This window comes from Sinocyclocheilus rhinocerous, unplaced genomic scaffold (genome assembly GCF_001515625.1).
Source record: "Sinocyclocheilus rhinocerous isolate Xijiao unplaced genomic scaffold, SAMN03320098_v1.1 scaffold90, whole genome shotgun sequence".
In the NCBI taxonomy this organism is placed as follows: Eukaryota; Metazoa; Chordata; class Actinopteri; order Cypriniformes; family Cyprinidae; genus Sinocyclocheilus; species Sinocyclocheilus rhinocerous.
In genome coordinates this window covers 1,525,728-1,543,718 of record NW_015657969.1, presented here as the reverse complement: position 1 = coordinate 1,543,718, position 17,991 = coordinate 1,525,728, and the positions used below count along the sequence as shown (strand labels likewise).

The following is a 17,991-nucleotide window of genomic DNA, read 5'->3' as shown; positions in this document are numbered from 1 at the left end:
GATCTACCAGTCGATCGCGATCGACGGGTTGGCGACCACTGGAGTAGAGCATCAAAACAAAACGAAGCGGTTTAAACGTTTTATTGAGGGCATTCATTGATCGGACGTCTTAGTGTTTCGCGTTTGCATTACTATTGATTATACGCTCAAAGCCTACAGAAATTCATTACGTGGTTTATTTTTCATTTTAAATGTGTTCAAATAGGACTTTTCGCCATTTAATGTGGTGGCATGGCACGGAAACTACACACCCTACAAATACAACCTGGAGAACTTCATGGTCATCAACTGTGTGGCGTTTGATCACCCTGTAAGTAATTTGCTTCATTTGACGTCTTAAAATCACTGCATTTGCGCCGTTAATCAAATTACCTGAATCTTTATTTCCAGGATCCGTCGATTTTCACCGTTTTGACAGCAAAATCCACCCGTCCAGGTGTGGCCATTGCAGATTTTGTCATCTTTCCCCCTCGCTGGGGTGTAGCTAATCACACCTTTCGGCCTCCTTACTACCACAGTAAGTCTGTGTTGATGATACATACTTGTATTGAAACCAAGTGAAATTTCACGCGGTTAAAGAACGCCCTCTATCTATGCTAAAAGGGAACTGCATGAGCGAGTTTATGGGATTAATCAAAGGCCACTATGAAGCAAAGGAAGAAGGTTTCCAGCCTGGAGGAGCCAGTCTCCACAGCATCATGACTCCACATGGTCCTGACGTCGACTGTTTCGAGAAGAACAGCACAGCTGTTCTCAAACCAGAGAGAGTTGCTGAGGGCACTATGGTAATGTTTCATTTTGAAATACATCATGTAAAGGGCTAGATGACGTTCCAAATAATGCTGTATCCAACAGGCATTCATGTTTGAGTCATCCTTCAGCATGGCTGTGACCAAGTGGGGATTGGACACCTGCCACCGTCTCGATAAGAGCTACTATAAATGCTGGGAGGCTTTAAAAAGTCACTTCAATCCAAACTGGAAACCCAGCAGCAAGTAGAACATGAAGTACATGGTTACACCTCAACAGTCGTCATAATATTTGTCTGACGTGGATCTGTGATTCACAATGGTTTTCTCTTTAGAATGGAGTTAACCAGAGATATTCTATGATATAAAAACAAAACATGCTATTATATAACCAATAAAACAAAACGCAGGGTTTCTGCAGGTTTTATAAAGAAAAATTTAAGACAATTTTAAAGGCCTTTTTAAGACAAAGAAAATATAAGTTATAAATTGAAGGGAACACAGTACATAAAAATGTAAATGTCTAGGGAGCACACCATGAGTTGTATTAGCAACACTTTTACACTTATTTTCAAAGTTTGAAAATACAAAATTCAAGAGGTCTCATTACTTTTTAATCCATTTACCAAAAAAAAGCATGTTTGCAGCTTTAATAGCTCTGCTCCCAACCACTAGTATATGAAAATAATTTTTACTGTACTGTGCAAAAAAGTAATGCTCTTCCTTAGTACGTTTGTCTTGTTTTTTAGTGCAGATGTCTAAAGATTCTTAAAAATCACACAAGTCTTGTTTTCTGCAAAGCTGATCAAAAGGTTTATGATTAAAACAAGAATAAATATGTCAATGGTCTAAGAAAACTGAAAGGGAAAACAAGTTTATATACCCCATAAGATCACATAATTTTAATAATTCCTTCAGAAAACAAGACTTCTTATTCATTTTGCATCTTGAGTTACATCTCATGTATCTTGATTTAAAGGGGGGGTACAATGCTGTTTCATGCATTGAGTTGTTTACACTGTTAAAGAGTTGGATTCTCATGCGAAGCAGTTTGGACGTATGACAGAGTATTTTTGTGCCAAAAATCTTCCGGGTTCATTCAAGTTTCAGTTGTTTTTCCAGAGCAGCAACGGAGTTTCACAAGTGTGTTTGTTGAAGAACGTTTTATAAACAAGGCCCAGTTCAATGCTGGAGCTCGACTTTTTCCGGAGAATCGTAAAGCTGTATCTTTCTTTTATAAATATGATCAAACTAAAGACTTTTTTGGAGATATGAAGGATGCAGTACGACTCTATAGGTACTCAAGATTAACATGAGATTGGGTGAAACTGTGTGTGTTATGCCCCCTTTAAGGATGTTTAGATATTTGTATTGGAAAACAAGAAAGCGATACTGAGGAAGACATGCATGCAACATTTAATGCCAAGACTTTATGAATTTTAAGACGTTCCGCTCTGACCTTTTTAAGGCCTTAATTTGTGGAAGAGGCTAATTAATACTTTAAGACCCGCAGAAACCCTGTAAATGAAATGACAAAAATACTGTGCGATTTCTTATTTTTCTTCAATAACAGCGATAAAGGAAGTTTCAACAAAGTATTTTATTTAGTATATAATTACAAGTACTATGTGTTACAATATATAGTGAATTCCAAAGAAATTAGGTTGATAGTTTATAGGGGCGCTCGTAGGTCCCTGCCTTAATCTTGGCCTCCCTTTTGTCCTGGAAAAATGGGAAAAACAGGGTTAAAACTGATATAACCACTGCAACTTTGACGACATCAATACTGAATATGAAGTGAATTCATACAGTTTCAACTCACCCTGTCTGTTTTAAACACAACATACAAGATGAAAAGGGGTAGAACTCCAAACAAGCCACCAATCAATGAAGTTTTAGCAGTTGGTCTGAAGTAGTTGTTATTGGTGCGCGCATATGTCCACCGTGTAAGAGCAGGATCCTCCTACGAATAAAACACATGGAGGTTGATGACTTGATCAAACTGTTTAAATGTATCAGGGTACCTTCTGGAAGTTTCAATAATTCAGTTGTCAGGATTGTAAACAATAATGGGGCAAACAACACGCCCCGGAAAATGCATTCTGAATAAGAACGTAGTCTGATTGAAATTTCACAAATTACATCTTTTTACATAAAGACTATAAACACATGTGGACCAAAACAAGCTGGCAGGCAATAACTGCTAGCCAGCGATCAGTGAAGGTCACTCACTGCGGATTCAATATAAAACACTCTAGGCTTCTGAAACATGAATGTGGACTAAATCATTCAAACATTATAAAATTATAAACTAGCACAATATGAAAATAAAAGCTATATATAGCTTCATTGTAACTGTTTTACCCCAAGCTAATGTTTGCAGATTGTGATATTCGGTTCGTCTTACAATCAGCTCTTTCCGATGAGGATTGTTCAGCTGCTCCAGATACTGCCGCTTCAGCTGTGCCCGCAGAGACGCTCTCTTCTCCTCAGCCCGCCGGTAATCATGTGAAAGATTGAAGTATTCGGCTGGATCTAATGTTTTTGGCCGAGTAGCCAAAGGAGCCTCTTTGTAGTTCGCCATGATTGCAAACAGCGCAAAACACGCCAAAGGAGAAATCTGATTGGCTGCGCGTCATCTTCGCAAGTCTCGCGGTAATTAAAAATACTGTCTCGCCAATTAAAGGCAGAGTAAGTGATTTTTCAAAAACACTTTAGAAAACTGATTCGGGCCGAATCGCGAAACAAACTTGTAGCCAATCAGCAATAAGGGGCGTGTCTACTCGTGATGTGGAGGAGAGCGCGTTCACTGCATGGAACGACATTAGCCGAGCCGAGCGACAGAAAGATAGAGATGGCGGATAAATATCGGATCAGCTTTCCAGCGCTGGAGAGAACTCAAGGAGCGGAGGCCTGCGATCGGACGCCGAGGTTGCTTTGTTTCTTCTCAATAGGTGAGTAACACCGTGTCTACAACAGCTAAAGTCTGCCTACACTGGACGCGATCAAACGACCGTTGAAAACCATTTGAAATGTGTGTCAGCACGTCATAAATAGAACCCGGCAGCAGTTTTCTGTCGGGATTTGTTGCGCCGCGCCGCTCACGTCCGTAGACACGGTGTAATATTGGTTTTGCTTTGTTTCACAGAACTAATCATTGCCTGGGTTGCGTACGTATATGTGGGGCGGAGCTATCAAAATAGGGGCAAGACCCTTTTGGGGTAGGGGCGTGTTTGTTTTGGTGATTTCAAATATCAACATTGGCTACCAGAAATCACTTACTCTGCCTTTAAGGGTTACTGGGTTATCCGATTTCTATGACAGCGCATCTAACATCATGTAAAGTGGTGTTTATTTTAGTATCATTGATATACTATTGTAGTTTTTGTTAATATTTGGAATTGAATTTGAATAAATAGGTTTAAATTTTAGCTAATGTTAAAGTAATTTAATTGTGTTTTTAGTAATTTTATTAGTTTTTAAATATACAGGCTATAGCTACAGGCTATATAAAAGGCTATAGAGTAATAGTTTTTAAAATATATTTTAGTTATTGTAGTAGCCTACGTCAACTTTAAAAATAAATGTATAAAATAATGTTTTATACACACTCACTTTTATTTGACCACACAAAACCAGTCGAAACACAAGACTTTATTTATTCAAATTAATAAAACAAATCATATTGTGCAAAATATTACTAGAGCTGCATGTTACATTCCAGCCCCAGATGTGATCCAGATGTTGACTCACCACTGGACTGGACCACTGGAGCCTGACTGATCTGAGGCATCTCACAAATATCACGCACAGAGACACAGGCAAAGTCCTTTTGGTCACTTTCCGACAGTTTATCTATAGCGAGAAAAGTAGAAGTGTGGATACCCATTTTGACCAGTAGAGGGAGCTACAATGCAACAAAAGTGTTATTTCATACATAAAGCTAAATTAGGGAACAGCCATGAGTCTTACCGTTGTTAACTATGCAGCATTTGCTGGTACCCAAATTCCTCCATTCATTGATATACCTGAGAGACAAGCAAATATTCTTATTTCTAAATGGGATATTTTATGATTACCATAATGATGAAAAAATGATGATGCCATGTAGCCTACAGTAGGCTATATCACATCTAATGTCATATTAGCTCAATTACTCATCAAAATTGAGAGCTTTGGTCCATGCCAGCAGTGCATCCACTTCCTGCTCAGAAACGGAATCTGGTCCAATCTATTCAAGGGAATCCATCATTCTCTGTGTGGATTTTTGCACCAGCAGAGCTGTTTCGCTGTGTTCAGTACGACTATGCAGGAGACCCTCAGCATACCTGTGCACAAGATCTGTGCTTACAATTATGCTGTCATTCACATCTTATATTCCATGTTTTAGTATGATTAGCTCTGCAGAACATATCTTACCACCTACCACAAACAATCAAACAGTTAGCCTACTTTAAATACATGTTTTAAATATGTTACATTTTTCTCATCCATTCAATTTTACGAATCTTCTTTTTTCTTGCAACATCTTGTCGACGTCGGATTTTGCAGTGATGGAATTCTATCTTCCTAATATTGGTATCTTGAGTTATTGGGTCTTCAAACACGAATATCTTTAATCATAAAGGCAATGATAGACTAGGGTGACCATACGTGCCATTTTCCCAGGACGCGTCCTGTCCAGGATTTCTATATTGCCTAAAATATCTAGGGTTCGGCTTTGTTTGCGTGTGCAGACCGATCGGTGTATGACATCGGTTCCTTGTGTTTTCGAAACGCTGTCGAGGTACTTTGAATCAAAGCAATATAGAAATCCTGGCCAGGACGCGTCCGGTGAAAATGGCACGTGGTCTATGCTATTATGATATTACCCTATGATAGACACATAATGTTTAGTCATGCAACATTTGTATATTTTTCTGACTGTTACCATTTATATTGTAAATGAAACAGTAGAAGGTAAAAAGTGTATATTTTAAAATGTAATTTATGGAGAGTGGAGTAATGGCTGCTGAATGTTTGGTTGGATATGTTTCATTTATTGAGTTATACAAAAGGTAAAATGAAAATGAAAGTATGATGACTGGATATGTCACCTTGCAAGACAAAATCCTCCAGTTCTCCACCCGTTGGTACCACCCAGAGTGATCATTCCCATCATTGATCATCATTCGGCCATTATGAATCTGGCTTGGAGCAGGTTTCTTTAGCTGCGTGTAATCTTTAGGACTGGAGGCGCACATGTCCACTATGGGTGCACGAGTGTATATTTTAAAGTAGATGTTTGGAGGATATGTTGGCTGGAATTTTATAAACGTTAGTAAGTAATTTGCAATTTGTGTGTTTACTTATAATTAGCTTTCCAATAACGTAACCTAGAGCAGAACACAATAACAGCATGTTATGGAGTACAAATAACTGTCTGCTCATTGAAAGATGAATGACATCAGCACTCACCCCACCCAGTCTGAATCGGATAAGCGCCCCTGAAGCAGAATCCAAAATATTAGCCTACAACAAAGAATTAAGGCCTACGATTTAAAAAAAAATAAAAAAAAATTAAAAAAAAAGGAAGAGGAAAAACATCTCAATTAAGCTTCACATATGCATTGTAACAAACTTACCTCTGCAGGATTAATAAATCTAAGAAGGAGACGTGGATCCCCTTGATTATGGAAGCTCACTAGTTTCTTGAGGTGCTTGAAGACAGCAGTATCCTACACATGACAGGCACAGTATGCACTACTTTTTATTTGTGCATTCAGTCATATGTAACAAAGCCGGAGAAAAAGTAACATGAATGTTGACTGTGATCACTAACAACATGTGCCCTTCATGCTCGCTGGATGATCCTGGCTGCTCTGCTGAAAACAGTTTCCAGCTGTGCTACAAGTATGACATTAGACTCTGATGTAGTTTCCCCAGCTGGAGCTGTTGGATGATGGCTAAAGGGGGGAAAATGATTGACAGTTTTTTTTCTATTGCTTCACTCGTTTAGTAACGAGTCTGCATGTTTTGCTGTATTTCATACCTGTCAAAAGAGTATGTGTGTTAAATTTTCTTGTTCATGCTAGCACATGCTGCTTATAGGATGAAGAGAGAGAGAGAGAGAGAGCGAGAGTTTATTCTGTAAAACATTAACATGGATTTACATTTCAATTAGCCGAAAAGGAACAATTCTGGGGGGGTATATTATAAATTATATTATACGGTTATAATTTATAACAGTATACTGTTTAACTGAGGCTGAAGCTCTGCACCCTGATTAAGCTTTTGCCATGGCTAGGTATGGGAAATGGGATTATTTAACTAGGATTATGACTATTTTATTGGATTATTAGGCTACATTTAACTCCACCATATACTCAATTCAAAATTAAGACAGGTGTTTTTAATAAACCACTTCTGTTGAGACCACAAAATGCTACTTACTTGATCAGTCGAGTCCTCTTCATTCTCAAGAAACAGAATAGCCAATATTCTTAAAAATACCTGAATTAAAATGTTTAATAGGTAGAAGGAGCTTAAATAGGCAATGCGTTTTATCCTTATAATATTCAAATCAAACCAATCCGGTGAATATCGAAAAGTAAACAAAAGCGTGAACTGTATTTTCACAATGACATCGACAAGTTGAAGTAAAAAACGTAGAGGGGGCTAAAACTGCAACCAAAGAGTAAACAACATTGAGGGAGTTTAAAAACGAGAACATAAAGCCTAGACAGTATGACATTATGGAGACGGGTGCAAATGCACGCCTTACAACCACAACAGCCGTTACCAGAGCAACGTGAAAACAGACTCATCCAACTCAATGCTAGAAAGCTAGAAATATACGTGATCCAAAAGCTTTTTTTTTTAAATGGAGAACTACGTGTGGAGTAGGAGATTCGTTTAACAAAAATATTCGTTCAGTGGTCCTTTCAGCAGGTTACATCGTTACGAAAGTAAAAAAAAGTGAAGGATTATTGTGACAATGAATAACTCACTAACTTAATTCGTAAAAAAAATAATACTCAAAATACTCAAGAAGGCCAAAGAAGGCAGTCATGTTTTTTTTTAAGAGAACAGGCCTACTGCTTCCGCAAACCTGCCAACCATTACTGAAACATAGATCGTACAAGAGGGCCAAATTAGTTGCATCATTCATAGTCATAACTGTTCATTGTGGCAGGTTGTGACATGACACGCAACAGTGTCGGCCTGTTTTAATGAGCTGTAATTAAGGAATTTCTGTTATTAGAATTAAAGAGTTTACTAGACCACAGAGTGTACTTGCTAATTAAAGTTTAGCATAGCAGTTTAACTTGAGTCATGTGCAAAGTTAGTCATTTACAGATAATTTATTACATTTTTTTTTTTACAAGTGATCAATATTCTTCTACTTATGCCTTAAGAAAAATATAGTGTAGTCAATATATTAAATGTTAATAAATATAACCGATTTAATGAAGACATTCAAGAATTCCCTTACAAAAAGGTCCTTACATACGTAGGCCTATGTTATACAGCATTTAGTAGTACTGTGTTGTTGTCAGTGCTGCAATTGAGCATCTTAACATCTTATGGAGGTCCTATAGGCTCTAGGGGAGAAATGATGCCCCAACCCCTGCTCTGCATAAAAAAAATTATAATAAAAGATCAATTAAAATTACACTGAAAGCCACACACAAACATGACGCACACAAACAGCACAATTAAATTATACAGCAAATAAAATGAACTGTGAGGTCTTATTTAAGAATGCTTAGTTCATCTAGTGGTATGTCTTTTGCATAGATTGTGAGAGGCCGTGTTTGAACCTCAAATTAACAAGTAGCAGATGTCGCATATGCCAGGATCAGCCAGTTTTCAATAACACTTTCATACTTTTAACAATAATATCAAATGGATAGCAGACTTCTGTAACATCATCTTCTTTACAGACTTAAAACCATAATTAATGTGGAATCATCAGTGTTACAGGGGCACCGATATTCAATTTTTCTATTTTTTTTTCTGACTGTTAAAGGAGCAGTATGAGTTGAAAAAATTCAAACACCTCTGTTAAACAGTTGGGGTTCAGTTTCTTAGTTTACAGCTACTGACTATAGAATGTCTGTCAGGAAAATAATGTATTGTAACTGACATGCTGTGCTTTCAAATGCCACAGTGAATGAAACAGTCAATAACCTACAGGAAGCAGGTCTCAATAAAAGGAATGATGTGAGAATTCACCATTTCAAAGCCTTAAGATCCAGAAAATATACTTAAAAAACCTAATGAAACAGTGCATTGTACTGTATTGTATATGAATTCATAATGAAATAAAAAATTGTTATCCTCAAACACTAAAGTATTCAAAAAGCCCATTATATTTAATTTATAACAAAAAATATTAAATCAACATGGTCTTATAGTTCTGATATATTATAATTCCTTCTATTCATATCCAATCTGGATTTCTAGTTGTTATTACAATTTAGATTGTTTCTAATTTCGTAGAAGACCCTAAGCGTATATGTAACCACATATTCAATATGATGGAATTGAACAACACATAATTACCTCCTCTAAAGTTCTGTTTCTACAGCATCATCACAATTGTCAAGATAGTATTCATCATCGGTTGTGGTGTCAGAATCAGACTCCTCAAAAACAGTCAAGCTGGTTGTGTAGCTCCTTGATGACAGGATTCCACGAGTAGGAGACAGATTTTCTGGAGTTGTCCACATGGGGGAAGACACAGAAGGTGCCTGGGATATCCGACGAGGTGAAGAGGACATAGTTGGTGATGGAGGTGGGGTTGGGTCTGCATCATAATGATCAAGATCAAGATCATCTGTATATACAGGTTCAGACTGTTTACCAGTGATAGATTTGGCATCACAGATTGGAGAATGGCTACTACTCATTGGAGAGTCAACTACTGTATAATCCCCCTTCGGCACAAAGTCATCCAAACTTGAGAGGTCGCTGATGCTGCTTGTTGAGATTCGTCCAGGACCTGATGGGCGGCTTGAAACCACACTGTTTACTGAGAAAGATCGTCCATTGTGTAGACCATACTTTAAATCAGCACATGACGAGGACAAGTGAGACCTCACAAGGTTTTGCTGCACGGGACTCTTGGAGTTCAGAGAAGAGAAGTAATCAGACTCACACAGTGAATTTGTTTTTTTGCTCACTGGACTATAAAACACATTGTCATCCTGAATTTCTTCTGAATCAAAATCAAACAAATAAAAGGGTGATGGGGGACCGACAGAGGATTTTCTGTAATGTGGCAAGGTGGCAGAACGATTCATACTTTGGGCCTTTAGCCTATGTGGACTAAAGCTCCTACCATAAGAGTGGTTTCCATTTTCATCGCTATGCCTCTTTTGCTGATCAACATTTAATTTATTCTCAGATGATTTCTTTAATGTTAACGGTGACAAGGGCTCAAAAGAAGCAAAAGGTGCTTTATCAGTGGTCAATGATGAGTTGGGGGCCTCCCATGTGCACCCAGTACCCTTTTGTTCAGTTGTAGATCTGTTTTGCCAGTCCATATTTAAAGAATTCTCAGATTTCTTTAATGTAAGTGGCGACAAAGACCCAAAAGAGGCAAAAGATGCTTTATCGGTGGTAAAAGATGAGTTGGGGGCTTCCCACGTGCACCCAGAACCTTTTTGTTCAGTTGTAGATCTGTTTTGCCAATTCATATTTAGAGTATTCCCAGATTTCTTTAATGTAAGTGGCGACAAAGATGCAAAAGAGGCTTTATCAGTGGTCAAAGATGAGCTGGAGGCCTCCCATGTGCACTCAGAACCCTTTTGTTCAGTTGTAGATCTATTTTGCCAATCCATATTTAAGGTTTTCTCAGATATCTTTAATGTACGTGGCAACAAGGACCCAAAAGAGGCAAAAGATGATTTATTGGTGGTCAAGAATGAGTTGGGGGCCTCCCGTGTGCACCCAGAATAATTTATTTCAGCCGTAGACTTATTTTGTTCATCCATATTTAATGTATTCTCAGATTTTTTGAATGTTAGTAGTGACAAGGAATTTAAAGAGGTTTTATCAGTTGTTAAAGAGTAGTTAGAATTCTCCGGGTGGCTCTCAGAACTTGCTTTCTCTTCTGTCTTGGGACTTTCAAAAGTCTCAGTATCTGAGGGTTGCTGAGTGGGACTCTTGTTCTTTTTCGGTAGTGCGTCAAGTGAGCTGTCTGAACGTTTGACACCAAATGTCAGTTTCCAGCGATTTAACATCTGGTCAATCCTGCTGCTCGTTTTAAACACTGGCGAATGTCTTTTGGTTTTTAAATACTGGGGACTAACAACCTCTTTGTCTGGCAATGAAGCTGAAGAAAAGACATCTTCTTTGTCTTTCTTAACTCGTGAACTAAAGAGGCCTTTTTTTGAATTGGAACTTTGCATTTCCTGTAATCTCTCATGCATATGCACAGCGGGAATCTCTTTCTCAGCTGTCAGTGGAGTCTCATTTTCTACTGTGAGCTTATCAGGTATTAAATACTTATCTTTCTTACTCAGCCTGTGCTTGGGGTAAGCATTACCCTTATCAAGCTGAAGTTCCATCAAGCCATCATGCTCCTGATGGCAGAAGTTGTTAGAGCCTGTGTCTGGCTGCCTTGGGTGTGGGCTTATATTTGCGCTTTGGCTTTCCATGACAAAACTTGTATCTGGTGCAGCTTGTAAGAGGCATGGCTGGGCAGGTTTGTGATTATCTAGGGCGCTTGTATAATCTTGAACTGCTGTCCTCTGTTTTCTGTTAGGAGAAGCTAACTGTTCCTTTGGTCTTCTTATTATGCCTGTGTATGTAGACAGTGAAGAGCTTGGATCACCTTTTATGAAGTCTGCAGGAGTGGTTACAATATCATAAGATGTAGATCGGGTATGAGTTTTGGACACAGGTGGAGAGGATAGTTCTTGTAAAGTGTTGCTGAGTGTAGGTCGTGAGGAGATGAGGCTAGAATATGGAGAAGTGCTGAGACGAGGTGCTGATCTTCGTCCAAAATCAGGAGGCAGAGATTGAGCTGGTACTATATGGGAGCTGGAGCTATACGAGTTTCTTTGTAATGCTTGTACCTGTGGCACAAATGGGTTGAAGTCAAATGAAAATCTTGAAGGTAATGTTTTCCGGTCACCCTGCAGTGTTACACCTCCATCTTGCTTAGGAGGCGATGTTTCACCTCTCTGTATGTGGGAAGAAGGGGTGGAAGGGGAAGGGGTGGACACAGCTGGGCTGGACTCCCGTAGGTATGAATAAATGCTTGGTACTCTTACACTTCTGAGAGGTCTGCTTGGAGAAAGAGGGCTCGAAAGATCCATAGTGCTTTGACTTGACTGAGAATATTTCTTAGAGTCCAGATATATCTGCCCAACATTTGTGGGACTTGTATCATCTACAGAAGAGTCTTTCCTGGGTGAGTAGTTAAGCCTGTCTGTGAAGGTGCTTGTACCTGAAGAACTACTGGCTATTATATTGTGTGTACTTTGTGATTTTAATTTTTGAACATTAAAGCCACATTGTTGAACATTCTTTGCTAAGACTTTGGGAGAAATTGTGGTATCTGGAATTACTTTTTGTCTGGTCATATTGGAGTTTTGCAGGTTGGTGTTGTTGGCAGCATTTTGTTCCGCTGGATCTATGTCCTCTGTACTGGAATATTTCCTCAAAAACACTGAATAAGAACTCTGTTGAGCTCTGAGAATTCCAAGTTGGCCGGTTTTGGTTGTGGAGATTGGGAAACGTTCCTCCTCTACTCTGGCAACAGAAGCTTCTAGTCTCTTTGAAATTTCTGTCTCTGGTTTGTTTAGAAACAGAGATTTTCTTAATGGCACTCTACTCTTAATTCTATGTGAGAAAGGGAACTGACTGACTGCTATTTCCTCTGTTCTTGCAGGAGTGTCTGGATATTCGGGGGTTTGGTCATCAGTGGTAACAGAATGGGCAAATGATGGAGTTTTCAAAACAACTCTGCTAGGCAATGTAAGGGACCTGACAGACCTAGTCATCTGAGTCTGTGATTGTGTGAGCTCAGCACTGGAGCTTCTCAAATTTGACCTCCTCAAGGAAAGAAGTAGACTGCTTGTTGTTGGCTTAGAGCTCAATGATTTGAAAGGCTCATGTTCATCTCCAGTTTTTGATATTCTGTACTCTGAATGGGCCAAATTTGGTACCTGACGAGTGTCCAGAGGTGTGGGAAAAGAATGCAAATCTGTATTATTGTACATCATACCCACAGAGGAGGATTTAATAATGGGTCTCTTTGGCTGTATTGTGGTTGTGATGTTCGGGGAATTGTTCTCTTTTTGCCAGTCAGGAGAGTTATAGCTGGTTCCTGCAGTCAACTGCATGTCATTGTCATTGGCCAACATGTGTTCAGATGGTCGCCTCTGGGAAGGAAGAAACGGTTGTTGCTGCCGATCCTGGCAAAATAAGGTAGATGGGTTGGCATTCTGTCCACAATCTTGGGGCTCATGCTGTACTTCGCTGCCGCCTTGCTTGGGTCTTCGAAGACGGCCACTCCAAGGTAGAGGAAGAACTGAGGCCAGGGCCGATGTCAACATAGCTGATGTAGGATTGATAAGACCAGGTTCTGGCTCAGGGGTACTATCAGAATGAGGAGCAGGAAAAGAGTCTAATGGCAAGACCGGATTTACTACTTCTGAATGGTGTGCAAAAAACTGGGAATCAGTGCTTGCTTTTAGACCATTGTCCACTTCAAAGGAGGTCAGATTACTGTGGTACTGTGGAGTTGTTGCAGCATTCTTTCTACAGTCGTTGGCTCCAGATTCCTTTTTGAATTCTGTTTGAACCTCACAAACAGGTTGAGTACAATGTCTTTGTGAGCCGTTGTGGACAATTTGCATTTGTTCATGAAGGCCTATGTTGTGTTGTATTCCTGTATTTTGTCCCTGCTTTGGTGTGTTATGTCCATGTTGATGCAGAGTGGTAAAACTGTCTTCATCAAAGCTTGCTTTTGGCCCATCTCTATTCTTAAATAATTCACCAGTTGATTTGCCACATTGCTCCGTTGGTGAAAGCACGTCCCTTAGCTGTCAGAACAAGCAACAAAGCTTTGGATTAGTGCCAAAAATAGTACAAAACACAGGCACTAATTCAAGCACAGTAGCATTTGTACATTTTAGACTAGTAAATTTCAGAGTTGCTTGGGAAAATTACAAGAAATGCTTCTCACGTGTATTTGAACTATTTGAACAAATCACCACTCCCATTCCATAACTGTTTAAACAGACAGTTCAACTTCACAGTTGAGCTTTACATTGCACTGAAAAATACTCTGCATATCAAAACTGCAAACATGGCCCAGTAGAGCGGAATGTATTCAAAGGGCAGTAAAATAAAGATATTTCATTATATTTAAACAAGATACGTTTGATTAGTAAGACATAGATTTTATCTTTACATCAGACGTTCTCTTAATAAAAAGATAAACAATCTCATTCTCATGACTGTCTTAGATTGAATGCTTACCTCTGTGTGGTTTTGATTAGCTGTGTTTTTTACGGCTTCATGTGTGCTGTAACTGTCAAATTGAGAAAATAATTTTTAATTAGCATATGATTTTTTTTAATGAGCAAACATTTAACAAGTATGTAGATAAAAAAAAATAAGTTCCCTCAGGTAAACAAAGAAAACTATGATGAAAACAAATCTCTCATCTAATTCAATGTTTCACACGCTATTCTTACTCCCTAAATACTTTTACTAGTTCAACATCTTTCATATATTTAGCAAGACAACGCAGGAAAACAAGACCAACAACATTCCATTCTTTCTCTCAGTTTAAGCATTCTAGGGGTAAACAATTCATTGGCCTGACATGAAGGGAGGGGTCCATTGTTAAAACTCTTTTAAAATGAGTACAGGGTGTTTATCAGGACATTTTTATTCTGGAAGTGAACTAATCCTTAAATGTCTGCTTTAAAAAACGAGAGGCAGTGATGTCATACCTTTTAAACAAGATACTGTAATACTGCACAATAAATGTCTATTTACTGTTTCCAAGATCAAGATGTAAACACTTTATAAAGGTGTGAACAGTATATGAAAGCATGAACACACCTAGATACGGTACAGCCAAACAGCAAATCTTTGCCTATACACTTTCACACTATCATTCACCATCATTAAATCATGACTTATTGCTATATAAGGACTATTACTGCCAGTCATGGGTCGAAAGGGCGTTTGCTGTTCTGGCTAGGACTGTGCAAATGACACAAAACACAAAGTGCTATAGCATAATTTACAAGACAAAAGATATTATTATGTGCAGTGTATATTAAGTGGAATCAAATTTTCATAAAACATTTACTAATAGGTAGGAACACTAAAGCCCCGTTCACACCAAGAACGATAACTATAAAGATGTAGGGAGTTAAATTCAAGGTTAACATTAATGTTCTATAACTTTAAATAAGATCTAGAGGTAATATCGCGAGAACATAGACCCGCGATTAGGATCGCGGGAGAGAATGATCTAGACAGTTGTGAGAGCGTAGAGGGAGAGATGACACGCTCTGTGTAATCGGATGTGGCTGATTCATGATGTTTACCTCTTCATGTTTAATAAATCAAGTGTTATGATCTGCCGAGCTCCCTGTCGGTGTCCTCCTTGGATCAAAGCCAAGAACCCACGAGCCAGAGCGTGGTAAGAACTGTGACGCTCATATATAGGAACAACACGCGTTACACTGGTGGCAGCGCTGGTTGGCTTGTTTTTGTTGGGACACTTGTGCTTTTATTGTATTGAATGAGGTGGATATCGCCACTTTAACCTGCAGAGACGTTGATATTGTTTTTCACGTGCTCTTTTTGCTAGTTCAGATTACGTGCGTTCTCTCTCACACAAAATGGCGGACGACGAGTATGAAGCAGCTGCAGTTCAGAGAGACAGACATGTTGCAGATGTAGCAAACCCACATCTGCCATTTAAAATTGACCTTCCACATCCTTTTTCTGGAGATGGTACAGAGCCTTTTAGTGCATGGATACAGAGGTAGGGAGTTAAATTCAAGGTTAACATTAATGTTCTATAACTTTAAATAAGATCTAGAGGTAATATCGCGAGAACAGAGACCCGCGATTAGGATCGCGGGAGAGAATGATCTAGACAGTTGTGAGAGCGTAGAGGGAGAGATGACACGCTCTGTGTAATCGGATGTGGCTGATTCATGATGTTTACCTCTTCGTGTTTAATAAATCAAGTGTTATGATATGCCGAGCTCACTGTTGGTGTCCTCCTTGGATCAAAGCCAAGAACCCACGAGCCAGAGTGTGGTAAGAACTGTGACGCTCATATATAGGAACAACACGCGTTACACTGGTGGCAGCGCTGGTTGGCTTGTTTTTGTTGGGACACTTGTTTTTTTATTGTATTGAAGGAGGTGGATATCGCCACTTTAACCTGCAGAGACTTTACATTTCCAAACATTTCTTTAGCCATTAATCGGAATAATGCAATTAATTGGAGATTTTTGTAGGCACAAGGAGTCTGACAACAGCCAGTGCTCCACACAGAGATCTGATCTCACCATCATGCAGTCCGTCTGGAATGACATGAAGAAACAGAAAAAAACTGAGACAGACTAAATCCAGAAGAACTGTGGCAACGTCTCCAAGACACTTCAAGAAACCTACCTGCAAAGCTACCTGAAAACTATGTGCAAGGACAAAAGCTGTTTTAAACAATAAGGGTACTCAAACCAAATGTTGATTTGATTTAGTTAATTAAAGTTAATTGATAAATAAAATCTATTTATGACATTATTTTTGAAAGCATCCTCACTTTACAGTATTTTTACACAAGTGCCTAAAACTTTTCACATTACTGTAGCTTTGCAGGTAGGTTTCTTGAAGCATCTTGGAGACGTTGCCACAGTTCTTCTGGATTTAGTCTGTCTCAGTTTTTTCTGTTTCTTTATGTCATTCCAGACGGACTGGATGATGGTGAGATCAGATCTGTGTGGAGCACTGGCTGTTGTCAGACTCCTTGTGCCTACAAAAATCTCACTACAATTAATGGCAAAAGGAATGCTTGGAAATGTAAACTGATATTTCCTACTGACACACTACAGCAAAAGATATAAAAAATAACTGGCTTAAAACCATTTTTTGTCTGTGAAAATACTAATAGCCTAAGACTTTTGCACAGTGCTATGCATGCTTCATTTGACATTACATGCATATAATTAAAATGAACAGAACTTTGTCAGAATTTTATGAATTTATGATGAGCTGTTATGTCTCAAAGTTTTTGTCTGATAACAAATGTATCTGATAATCCAGTCATACAAACTCACCTCTGCTGCTTTTCTGCTGGCCTGTTAACTGCAACGATGGAGAAGATGCAGTAGTTCTAGTTTCTAAATCTTTCTTGTTGTGGATGTGTTGAGCCAATGGTCCAGGATGTAACTTCTCATGTTCACTTACATTCTGAAAACTAATCAAGCTTCGGCATTACAATACTGCAACAATACAGTCTACAGAGAACTGGAGACTGTTTTTCCCAACAAACACCACATGTCTGCAGCTAAGGTTCACTCCCTTCAGAAAAATTCTTCACAGGAACACCCACAGATGTTTTCTAAATATATCGACACATGACAATGACAGTGAAATTTCAATTGTTTTGTCCTGCCTCTGCATGTGCAAAGAAAATGATTACAGTAGTTGCCAAGTAGACAGAAAATACTTTCCTGTATTTCTCCTAATAATGCTGAACATATTAATTTTGGCTAAATTACCATTTGTTAAAATTATTATTATTATAAAAATAAAAAAATTAGACAATGTGGGTGTAACAAATTGCATAAGAGCTAAAGTATTACCATAAACATGGTGAGACATGTTGAGATGACATTCAGCAAAAGATTAATAGCAGTGACACCAGATATTTTGGAGGTGTGTTTAAAATCATCTGAAACAATTAAATTGAGATGCAGTCAAGCAAACATGTTGGTAAAGATTTTTTAAAAATCTTAAATGCTTGATTATTTTGCTAGGAATTTCTTATTGTGCATGTGCAAGGCAACAACAGGTAGCTATTATATAACTGGGGTGTGCCAGACAAGAGATCAATGCTTGAATCAATGTTCAGTCCATTGGCATGTTGTTATAATTCTTTGATTGTAAAAGAATTTGTAACTGTGGTAAAACTACAACGGATACATCTTACTTAAAGCAAACTAATATTTGCGCAAGCTCTTCTAATTACGTAAGAACTTCAACCTGT

The 17,991-nt window shown here is 38.6% G+C and overlaps 3 protein-coding genes across 4 annotated transcripts in view; 1 reads left to right on the top strand and 2 right to left on the bottom strand.

Annotated features, from left to right (window-relative positions):
* Positions 1-1,217, top strand: part of LOC107721894 (homogentisate 1,2-dioxygenase-like) — a 6,351-nt gene extending 5,134 nt beyond the window's left edge. For both annotated transcript variants that reach the window (XM_016530093.1, XM_016530094.1), the window contains exons 10-13: positions 206-310; positions 391-517; positions 604-785; positions 856-1,217. In XM_016530093.1, coding sequence (XP_016385579.1) covers positions 206-310; positions 391-517; positions 604-785; positions 856-999 — 558 coding nt within the window. In that variant the 3' untranslated portion in view covers positions 1,000-1,217. The remainder of the gene's footprint in view (positions 1-205; positions 311-390; positions 518-603; positions 786-855) is intronic.
* A 1,153-nt stretch (positions 1,218-2,370) lies between these two features.
* LOC107721895 (NADH dehydrogenase [ubiquinone] 1 beta subcomplex subunit 4-like) lies at positions 2,371-3,385 on the bottom strand. The gene is made up of 3 exons (XM_016530095.1): positions 3,157-3,385; positions 2,572-2,712; positions 2,371-2,471 (listed from the first exon to the last, which is right to left on the bottom strand). Exons 1-3 carry the CDS (start codon positions 3,331-3,333, stop codon positions 2,409-2,411), a joined length of 381 nt encoding a protein of 126 aa, XP_016385581.1. The 5' UTR covers positions 3,334-3,385; the 3' UTR covers positions 2,371-2,408.
* Positions 3,386-6,335: 2,950 nt separating this feature from the next.
* LOC107721844 (uncharacterized) overlaps positions 6,336-17,991 on the bottom strand; it is a 16,484-nt gene continuing 4,828 nt past the window's right edge. The window contains exons 4-7 of the mRNA XM_016530012.1: positions 16,589-16,594; positions 14,434-14,441; positions 14,229-14,280; positions 6,336-13,789 (exon numbers count right to left, since the gene is read on the bottom strand). Coding sequence (XP_016385498.1) covers positions 9,302-13,789; positions 14,229-14,280; positions 14,434-14,441; positions 16,589-16,594 — 4,554 coding nt within the window. The 3' untranslated portion in view covers positions 6,336-9,301. The remainder of the gene's footprint in view (positions 13,790-14,228; positions 14,281-14,433; positions 14,442-16,588; positions 16,595-17,991) is intronic.

Excerpts from the sequence above, each read along its gene's own strand:
- LOC107721895 (XM_016530095.1), bottom strand. The coding sequence starts at position 3,333 with ATGGCGAACTACAAAGAGGCTCCTTTGGCTACTCGGCCAAAAACATTA. Across the intron at positions 2,713-3,156 it reads CTCATCGGAAAGAGCTGATT|GAGGATCCTGCTCTTACACG; the intron begins GTAAGACGAACC and ends TTTTATTCGTAG. Across the intron at positions 2,472-2,571 it reads TTGTGTTTAAAACAGACAGG|GACAAAAGGGAGGCCAAGAT; the intron begins GTGAGTTGAAAC and ends CCATTTTTCCAG.